The sequence below is a fragment of the Hibiscus syriacus genome, unplaced genomic scaffold, assembly GCF_006381635.1.
Source record: "Hibiscus syriacus cultivar Baekdansim isolate YM2019G1 unplaced genomic scaffold, ASM638163v2 tig00110694_pilon, whole genome shotgun sequence".
NCBI lineage: Eukaryota > Viridiplantae > Streptophyta > Magnoliopsida > Malvales > Malvaceae > Hibiscus > Hibiscus syriacus.
In genome coordinates, this window is record NW_024062828.1 from 684,488 (window position 1) to 695,358 (window position 10,871).

The 10,871-nt window shown below is 33.1% G+C and overlaps 2 protein-coding genes across 2 annotated transcripts; both read left to right on the forward strand.

Annotated features, from left to right (window-relative positions):
* Window positions 1-3,900: 3,900 nt before the first annotated feature.
* On the forward strand, window positions 3,901-4,260 carry LOC120138566 (eukaryotic translation initiation factor 2 subunit alpha homolog). The gene has a single exon (XM_039154022.1). The coding sequence runs from the start codon at window positions 3,901-3,903 to the stop codon at window positions 4,258-4,260; it is 360 nt and encodes a 119-aa protein (XP_039009953.1).
* A 4,629-nt stretch (window positions 4,261-8,889) lies between these two features.
* On the forward strand, window positions 8,890-9,317 carry LOC120138567 (eukaryotic translation initiation factor 2 subunit alpha homolog). The gene is made up of 2 exons (XM_039154023.1): window positions 8,890-9,207; window positions 9,264-9,317. Exons 1-2 carry the CDS (start codon window positions 8,890-8,892, stop codon window positions 9,315-9,317), a joined length of 372 nt encoding a protein of 123 aa, XP_039009954.1.
* The last annotated feature ends 1,554 nt before the right edge of the window (window positions 9,318-10,871 follow it).

Below are 10,871 nucleotides of genomic sequence, written 5' to 3' on the forward strand. Positions count from 1 at the left end.
CGATCCGCTTAAGCCTATAATGGGTGAGGATCGAGGGTCTGGCTTGCTTAAGGGGGCACCAACAAGGACAATTCGAGTACCTTTACTCTTAGAACTGAAACTCTGTACATAATAAACCGTAGAAACCCACCTGATCTAACACTATACTGAAATTTTGTCCGTAGGTACCCAAATATGTGCACAAAAAGGAGAAATAAACTCTAACCTTCGTCTTTTAATTTATTCGATGGATTATTTTTGAATAAATGCATGTGAACTAGAAATTATGCGGTTAGAGTTTTAATTTCCTCTATGTGTTTTATTCATTGTATTTTATGGTTCATTTACCAGTTGAATTTAATCTTTTCATATTTCACTAACATACATTTCATCTCTTTGATTATTATTTTTGCTAATATATATTGCTTGTTCTATTGCTTTATTTGTGCATAAACATGTTGTTAATACCCGAGGTAATTATCAAATTAGAAGGCTTTTAAAGCAACAATGCTATATGAAGGGGTAGATATATTTTATCTACTTTGATATATTGGGACGTTGTGAGTTCTTTGAAAGTTATTCTAAGACAATTACATTGAAATTAACACATGTTTCATATATGTAATGTCATAGAAGGTATTGATTACCGAATTAATAGTTACATTAGAATGCTTTCAATCTGACAATGTCACTCGAAGAGGTAGAATAAAAATACAAAAATGCATTAATGGTCCAGTAGGGTGCTCCAGGAAACAGCTAAAGAGGTACATCATGCTGGAATACATAAAGCTAAAATGACGCAGTAAAACAAGTTTTTCAAGGGTGCTATGATGATGTTGATACAACTAGCTGAAAAGAAATAATAAGTTTAAAGTCATCAAGCAACAACGATAACCAACACGAGATAGTGGATGATGTCAGTCGCATATGGTTGCTTAACAAATGCATTTCTGGAAAAGATGTCGAAGTGTTGGAATTGTCCATTAAGCCAGGAAATAAAAGAAGGATGTTTCCTTGCACATTCGATGAAAATCTATGAAATTGAGTAATATGACGTGATTTGTAGTTTCCATATGACTCGGTGTATTAAGACATTGTGAGTTATTTGGAAGTTGTTTTATGACAATTACTATGGGATAAATTTCTTTGTTGAATTTACATTTTTCATTTTGCATTCCCATTTTTGTATATTTTCATTTACATGTGCATCTTTGCATTAGCATCTATACATCATACATTGCATGATATACATTGCATCTCAACGTGCATTAATCATGAATCCTGGGAGTAACCCCCGAAATCTTTTAAGGTAAATTGAAGTCACCCTTCGTACTTAGAAAATAATTGAGAGCTAAAGAGATGATGTTAGCATCGTCTGAAGTTCGAGGCACATCATTGAGATCTGTGGGGCACCGAAGAGTAAGGTCCAGAATTTGTTTGACCCAGGGGTATTGAACTTTAACGTGTCATGAGACACTTTAGTGTCAAAAAGTTCTTCCATTCACCATGAAACCATATTGCACTGGCATCGTCCTGTTTGAATGTGTTTTTGTTCTTTCTTTGTATACTCAATAAATATTTTGTAATTATATACTTTTTACAAGTGGAAAGATTAGACCTTCCATACAATATCCAAAGTCGAAAGAATCATTATTTGGTTTCATACTTGAAATAACAGAGACTGAAACTTGACATCACTTCTATCTGAAATAATAAAGTCATTCCCTTATCCTTCATGAGGCACTGAAATCTGTACTTTTACCTTCCTAGAGAGAGTTAATATATCCTTAACACTACATTTTCCAAGATAGATGGCTTCAGATTCAATTATTTCCCTTCCTAGACAAAAACCAACATTCATTTCCCAACCTCAATAAAGTACGAGATGGTCGTGTGTACGATAACCATTACTGCAAGAAAGACAAGATGGAGTGTTACAGATTCAGTGTTTGCAAGAGAATTTGAATAATTGGGGCATACTAGGAGAAAAATGAAGTCGAAATAAAGGGAATAATTGAAATAATTTTAACATGCATTAATTACATTATTTTCATGTAAATAAGGTTAATCCTAAACACTCATCCCCCTAGGGATACCTCTTTTACAAGGACTTCTATGTATGAGATGATGAACGACTTTGTTTTATTTATTTTCAAAAAATTATATATATCCCTTATTGTCCCTATTTGAGCCTATAGTATTTTTCTTCTGATTCAACCTTAACCAAGGATCACCCTCCACACTGGGGGGCAAGGTGAAGTAAATATGCTTACAGAGTCAAGTCATGGCGAAATAAAGAAAGAAATAACAATATATCGCAAGGTGGACCAAATATGAATCACTCAAAGATCAAATCAAGTTAACAACATAGAGAGAAAAAAGAAGAGATATAGAAAAAAGAAGAAGAAAAAAAATAAAAGAAAAGAGAGAAAAGAAAGAAGACAAAAAAAGAGAAAAAATAAAAAGAAAAAAAGAGAAAAATAAAACAAATAAAAAATACTTCAAGATTATTGACTCAATAATCCTCAACCCACAAGTTTGATCGAGTACAACTTGTTTGAAGATCTAGATTCAATAAGAAGATCAAGAATGCGATGACAGAGTGAGATGGAGATGAACTCTCGGATGAAAACCCAAAAATGGGTAGTCTAGAGGGATAGAGGAAAATGAATAAAATGAAATGGTTGTAAGCATATTCAAATCAAGCAGAGCAAGATTGAAGATGTCAGCACAAGTTGATCCTTGGTTCGATAACCCTTAAACACTTGTTTAGGCTTATTTATCATTTTCTTTCATAACTGTGAGCCCTAGCCTACGTTACGTGCTAGAAAGGTCTCTTCTAATTATACATGGATTTCTAAATGGAGAGGCAATATTAAGATTTCATTTTGCCCCTCAGAGTTAATTTTATTTGCAAAAAATAGTTTTCTAAAATCTTTAATGCATGATAGGGAAAAATAATAAAAGAAGGGTTCAAGACGTAAAATTTTAGATGACGTCTTGAAACCAAAGGAGAATTCGAGTTGAAAACCTGAAAAGGCGGCTCAAATATGAAGATTGCCAACCACTGCATAGAAGACGATCTTATACATCTTGATAAAGCACTACACAACCCATAGGCGCTCACAAGGGCTGGGAACCGGTGAACATTTCCAGAAGATAAGAATAACAACTACTGCATCAAATCAACAAACACTATAATCAATGATACAAGATTTCAACCAAAGAAGCCAACCGGAACACATTGTCTCCCTAAATTGACCTGAAACACATTACCTCCCAAAATTAATCTGAAACGCTCTACTTTCCCAAGGTAGCCTATGCATTATATCAACATTAATCCTTACACTTGTCAAATGTATATACGTTTTGAAGGATTAAAAGAGTATTTGATTTATTTGATAATCAATGAACTATTATGTTACAATTTGTTTTGATTGTGAGCCTGAAGAAAATGACAACATTTTTTAGAAGAGATATTTTCCAACAAGACAATCTCAAGTGAAAAAGGTCCTTGAAGCTTGTGAGACTCAATCTGTCACCCCCAATTGGTGGGGTTAGTTTTTTAGTTGAATATGGGGTTTAGAGGACTCTAGAATACACATGAATTATGTCCATTATTTAGTGATGTGAATTTGTTTATTATTATTATTATTTTATATGGAAAATGGAGACCACAAGTGGGGAGAGTTGTTCTTTATTTTATGATTTCAGTAGAATAATGGTAGTGGTTGCATTAAAGTAAGAAGCTCACCTCAAAGCCCTTATATTCAAGCTCAAAATCCCCAAACAACCAACGTTTTGAGGTAAAAATACTCCATTGCTTGAGCGAAACTACCGAACCTAGAATGTCGTATGTACGAAGCAAATTATCCGGAGGTGGATATGGCGGGGATGATATAAGTGAAGAACATCACTGACATGGGTGCCCACATTTTGTTCCTTGAATACAACAACATAGAAGGCATGATCTTGTTCTCGGAACTCTCCCATCATCGGATTCTTAGTGTCAACAGTCTAATCAAGTTCGGCCGAACCGAGCTGGTGATTGTCCTCCACGTCGATAAGGAAAAGGGTTACATAAATTTGAGTAAGAGAAGGGTTAGCGAGGAAGATATTCAGGCTTGTGAAGAAAGGTATAACAAGAGTAAACTTGGTCATTCTATTATGCGACATGTTGCCGAGACTTTGGATATCGATTTGGAGGTAATTCTTGCTTTTCTTCTCCTCCTCATTTTTGCTATGTTTATGGCTACTTACAGTTTGTTCATTTGGATATGAAGTACTTTCAGAGTTTAGCTATGGGTTTTTGGTAATAAGTCGAACTAAATTTGGTTGTTTGAGGGGAATCAACTACCATTAAAAGATATACAAATGATCTGTAATCTTGATTTTTTTCGATGAAGTGATGAATAGTTTCCTTTTACTTCAAGCTCTCTGCAAAATTGGTTTTGTTGAGCTTTTAATTATCTTTTACAAGTCACAACGTTTACAAATGTTGTTGGAGAAAAGAAAGAAATCAGGAAATGAAAGAACTGGGAAAGAAAGGATTAAAAAATGATTTTATATATGAACATTAAAATCACGTGGGAGGTAGCTAGAAAAAAAGGGGAAATTACAAGGTAAGCCATCCAACTTGTAAAAACTCAACCTTGTTTCTTAGCTTTCATATTGTTATGATCATGGCATAATGGTTTTATTAAGATTGATTTAGTCTCTAATTTTAGTAATTAAAAATTATATTGACTCCTAAAGTTTTTAGTTTTAACAATTTGGTCCCCAAATTATAAATTAGATTCTAATAAGTTATTTTTATGGCGAGAAAAATTATTTGAAATCGTATTTGTACGATAGATTGTCCGTGTTCGTTAGAAAAAGATTGGAAGCTAGAAATCAAATTGATGAACTGGAATTAAAGAGTACTATTTTGGGTTTTGTTAACGTCCGGAGTCCAACACTGAAGTTCGTTTCGCCAAATTCAAACCCGGTAAGATGTTTTTCACTGATTTATCACCCGATTCGATCCGTTTTTCGGAATTAAGCCCAGATTTTGATGAAATTTCTATTGTTATATATTTGAGGAATTATTGGAAGTTGAATTAAAGACCGAGGGTGTTCGAATGGAATTTAAATGGTCGAACAGTATGACACAAAAATCGAGGTAATACTTTACTACCTCTTTATGCTTTATGGATCATGTGAATATTGATAAATGTATGAATAAGATAATGTTGGTCACTTTTGTGGAGTTGATTAATTTCTACACTCGATCTGAATACGATAAAAAGGTTCAGTAAATGATATGGTACAGATGACTTTTATAAGAAATTGGAGAATTGTTAGAATTAAAATTACAAGTTTTGTGTTTAATGATAATGGAATCAGTTTAGATCAGCATCATTTAATTTATTTCATCAAAGGTATTTGGATGGGAAATTATGAGAATATTCTGATAGGGTAAAATTACGAAAATACCCTTATGTTGAAGGATGACAAGAATTGTCCCTGGAAGTTGGTTAATAGCTCTAAAAAGACATATTGATCCGATAAAAATTACTGATGTGCATAAGAAATGTTAGTTTTGCTTAGGAAATGCAGATAACCGGTTTTTAACCCCATGAGGGTTTGAGCAAGATGCTAGAAGTCTGTTAAGGAATCATTTCAAGATCAGAGAATGTTCGGGAAAGCAATTAACCATAAGATCTTTAAATTATAATTATTTTCATTAAGAGTTAATATCGATATTATCTGGTTAAGAAATTACAAAAATGCCCTTGAGATATAAAATAGTCTGAATTGACCCTGAATGAGAAAGTACTTTGAGGATTTGTACTTAACTCGATTAAGTACAAATTTAATTGTTAAGATCCTATATTTGTACAGAAAAATTCATGATATTCCGTTTGTAAAATCTGAGAACACACTTGACCCGAAAATATTCGAATAATGAGTAAATACTTGAAGAGTAATTTAACGGGGGTATTCTGCTGTCAGAATTATTCGAAAGGACTGAAGTAAATGATAAGATTGAATTAAATAATAAGATCGGATGGAAGGAAACGATTGAAATACCGTAGATCTAAAAATGACTAAAATACCCCTGTAATGGAAATGACCCAAGAATATCACCAAGCTCAGGAATGATTGGATATCCTCGAGCTCTGAAATGAATGGAATAAAACTGAGCACCAAAATAAACTTATGGTCTAAACTAAGTAAATGTCCTGGATTAATTAAGGAATCCAAATAAGCATAGGTATTGGACTACCTTTAAAAGTAATGGAAAATAATTTAAGTGAGTAGATCAACCCTAAAGCTATGTCAATACCTAAATATCATATATATTACTGGAATGCGTATTCGTCTTCTCAAGTGTGGTTTGATGATAATTTTGAAAGTACTCAGCTCAGCTCAACTTTATATCGCATTCGGTAATAAGAAATGAATATTCGTTAGACAAATCAACCACGAAGACCAAATTAAATTGAACGGAAGTACTATATGTATATGAAATTTAGAAATGTCTGGATTACCTTGAAAACCCCCCGAAATAACTGTAATGGACTTGACTGCTAAATGAATTAAGTAACCTCAAGGACTAATGATTAAGTAAGTGATTTAGATGAGTCTGGAAACGTTAATGAACATACATGATGTAATGTTCTTATGGATCATGAACTACAAATCAAGCACGTCAGCAGTTCATGATATAGTGAATGCGTGAACATGAAATTAAGAGCATTGGAATATCTGTTAGTCTCCTTAAGATCTGTTCAGTGATGACTCAGAATATGATCTATTGATAATAATATTTGGTATTAAAGAGTAAATACCCTGGAAAGTTAATGAATTGACAAGATGATAAGTATTATTTCTAGGAGCTATTCATCTGGAGTTGTTCGATAAACTGATTAATCAACATAGATTGTAAAGGTCATGAACCTTTATTTCTTCCCTATCAGCTCAAGTCTTATTCTGAATAATTGATGATTCTGTCAGTTATTAAACTCTTCCAATAGTGATTCTAAATTCTGATATCCTATCGGTATACTGAAGATTCATGTTTCTCTACCTACTAAGATTGTCCAGTACCTCTGAATAATATCTGTAAACTCTAGTGTGTTCCCTAATTACATGAATGTTTTATCTGATTTCCGACTTGAATTTTGTTCTGATACATGATCTGAATTCTGTTATGATTTTTGATCTAGATTCTGTTCTGATATTTGTTCTGAATTATTTTTTGATTTTCTGATATCTTCGTTTACTGATGGAAAAATGTTTTAATTGGGGGGTATTGTTGAAGGAAGTATTTCTGCAGGTTCCTCGGCTTTGTTCTCAGGGCCTTACAGGTTGTGTGGGTTGGGTGTATGGTTCTGGGGAACCTACACAAACAGATTGTGAAAGGATGGGGGTATATATATATATATATGTTTTAAAAGATATGTATCTTTTTACTGGTTTTACGGGAACACGCTAGATAACGTATTCTGATATCCTGAACTCAGTCATTCGAAATATTTATCTGAACTAAAAGCTCATTGTCCGTTACCATATGAAATATCAGTAGGATCTTCGATCAACACAAAAATCTGTAGATGTTCAGAAACAAATAAGAAAACATATGTTTATCAGTATATGCACGTTCTTCAACATCATCTAGTAGTTCTGTATTACTGAGATTTTCGAAGCTCACTCTATTACTCAGCATTGCAGGTTAAAAGAATTGTACCAGTGCAACTATCGTCATCAGTATGAGAGTTCTCCAAGCGTTGCTTCCAGAGATTGGTATATGTTATTAGGGGGCATGTAATTGTATTTTGTTTTATATACGAGTCTGAAAATCTATTTTATTTTTGAATACTGATAAATGATTTTATAAGTTTACGTTTTGATAAAAAGTTTTAAATTTTCCGTAATGTTTACAATGGGTCGCTCCGGTGTCCCTAATGTGACACTCCAGATCGGATCGGGTTACCCGTATCGGTCTGAGGGGGTTACATTTAGTGGTATCATAGCTTAGGTTTGAGTCAAAAATTTTCAAGATAGACCGGCCGATCGAATTTCAAAAAGATGTATGATCAGTACATGCCCCTAGACTACAATCGTACTTCTCTGAGTCGGAACTCCAAGGTTGAGTCCCTATCTGTAACGAGCAAACCTATGTTTTTATCCGTAAAGGCTTTACGTTTGCATAAAGGAATACCAATAACGTTTATCTGAATTCTGTAAAGTACTACACGAGACATGTGAGAGTTACTCTTCTGAGAAATTCTAACTCGACTTCGAAAATGAAATTGGGATATGCTACTAGTCTATGAGCCTATTCTCATAACTAAGAATGAATTGATTACTCAAGGAAATTTTCGTTCGGATTCTTTTATTGAAATGAGGGAGAGTTCTGATAAAAAATGTATACTCAACTAGTTAAGAATTAGTGGAAGATTCATACTTTTGTAAAAGCTACTTGAAGATATGAAAGAACGATAGAAGTTTCATTTCTGAAATTCTGTGACATGAATGAATTTCGAGGACGAAATTCTTTTAAGAAGGGGAGAATTGTCACCTCCCAATTGGTGGTGTTAGTTTTTTAGTTAAATATGGGGTTTAGAGGACTCTAGAATACACGTGAATTATGTCCATTATTTAGTGATGTGAATTTGTTTATTATTATTATTATTTTATATGGAAAATAGAGACCACAAGTGGGGAGAGTTGTTCTTTATTTTATGATTTCAACAGAATAATGATAGTGGTTGCATTAAAGTAAGAAGCTCACCTCAAAGCCCTTATCTTCAATCTCAAAATCCCCAAACAACCAATGTTTTGAGGTAAAAGTACTCCATTGCTTGAGCGAAACTACCGAACATAGAATGTTGTATGTACGAAGTAAATTATCCAGAGGTGGATATGGCGGTGATAATACAATTGAAGAACATTGCTGACATGGGCGCCCACGTTTTGTTCCTTGAATACAACAAAATAGAAGGCATGTTGTTCTCGGAACTCTCCCATCATCGGATTCTTAGTGTCAACAGTCTAATCAAGTTCGGTCGAACCGAGCTGGTGATTGTCCTCCACGTCGATAAGGAAAAGGGTTACATAGATTTGAGTAAGAGAAGGGTTAGCGAGGAAAATATTCAGGCTTGTGAAGAAAGGTATAACAAGAGTAAACTTGTTCATTCTATTATGCGACATGTTGCCGAGACTTTGGATATCGATTTGGAGGTAATTCTTGCTTTTCTTCTCCTCCTCATTTTTACTATGTTTATGGCTACTTACAGTTTGTTCATTTGGATATGAAGTACTTTCAGAGTTTACCTATGGGTTTTTGGTAATGAGTCGAACTAAATTTGGTTGTTTGAGGGGAATAAACTATCATTAAAAGATATACAAATGATCTGTAATCTTGATTTTTTTCGATGAAGTGATGAATAGTTTCCTTTTACTTCAAGCTCTCTGCAAACTTGGTTTTGTTGAGCTTTTAATTATCTTTTACAAGTCACAACATTTACAAATGTTGTTGGAGAAAAGAAAGATATAAGGAAAGGAAAGAACTGGGAAAGAAAGGATTAAAAAATGATTTTATATATGAACATTAAAATCACGTGGGAGGTAGCTAGAAAAAATGGGGGAAATTACAAGGTAAGCCATCCAACTTGTAAAAGCTCAACCTTGTCTTTTAGCTTTCATATTGTTATGATCATGGCATAATGGTTTTATTAAGATCGATTTAGTCTCTAATTTTAGTAATTAAAAATTATATTGACTCCTAAAGTTTTTAGTTTTAACAATTTGGTCCCCAAATTATTAATTAGATTCTAATAAGTTATTTTTATGGCGAGGAAAATTATTTGAAATCGTATTTGTACGATAGATTGTCCGTGTTCGTTAGAAAAAGATTGGAAGCTAGAAATCAAATTGATGAGCTGGAATTAAAGAGTTATATTTTGGGTTTTGTTGACGTCCGGAGTCCAATTCTGAAATTCATTTCACCAAATTCGAACTCGGTAAACTATTTTTCACTGATTTATCCCCCAATTGATCCGTTTTTCAGAATTAAGCCCAGATTTTGATGAAATTTCTATTGTTATATATTTGATAAATTATTGGAAGTTGAATTAAAGACCGATGGCGTTCGAATGGAATTTAAATGGTCGATCAGTATGGCACAAAAATCGAGGTAATACTTTACTACCTCTTTATGCTTTATGGATCATGTTAATATTGATAAATGTATGAATAAGATAATGTTGGCCACTTTTGTGGAGTTGATTAATTTCTACACTCGATCTTAATACGATAAAAAGGTTTAGTAATTCATATGGTTCAGATGACTTTTATAAGAAATTGAAGAATTGTTAGAATTAAAATTACAAGTTCTGTGCTTAATGATAATGGAATCAGTTCAGATCTGCATCATATAATTTATTTCATCAAAGGTATTTGGATGGGAAATTATGAGAATATTCTGATAGGGTAAAATTACGAAAATACCCTTTTGTTGAAGGATGACAAGAATTATCCTTGAAAGTTGATTAATAACTCTAAAAAGACATATTGATCCGGTAAAAATTACTGATGTGCATAAGAAATGTTAGTTTTGCTTAGGAAATGCGGATAACCGATTTTTAACCCCATGAGGGTTTGAGCAATATACTAGAAGTCTGTTAAGGAATCATTTCAAGATCAGAGAATGTTCGGGAAAGCAATTAACCATAGGTTCTTTAAATTATAATTATTTTCGTTAAGAGTTAATATCGAAATTATCTGGTTAAGAAATTACAAAAATGCCCTTGAGAGAAAAAATAGTCTGAATTGACCCTGAATGAGAAAGTACTTTGAGGATTTGTACTTAACTCGATTAATTACGAATTTAATTGTTAAGATAT

Excerpts from the sequence above, each read along its gene's own strand:
- LOC120138566 (XM_039154022.1), top strand. The coding sequence starts at position 3,901 with ATGGGTGCCCACATTTTGTTCCTTGAATACAACAACATAGAAGGCATG.
- LOC120138567 (XM_039154023.1), top strand. The coding sequence starts at position 8,890 with ATGGCGGTGATAATACAATTGAAGAACATTGCTGACATGGGCGCCCAC. Across the intron at positions 9,208-9,263 it reads CTTTGGATATCGATTTGGAG|TTTGTTCATTTGGATATGAA; the intron begins GTAATTCTTGCT and ends GGCTACTTACAG.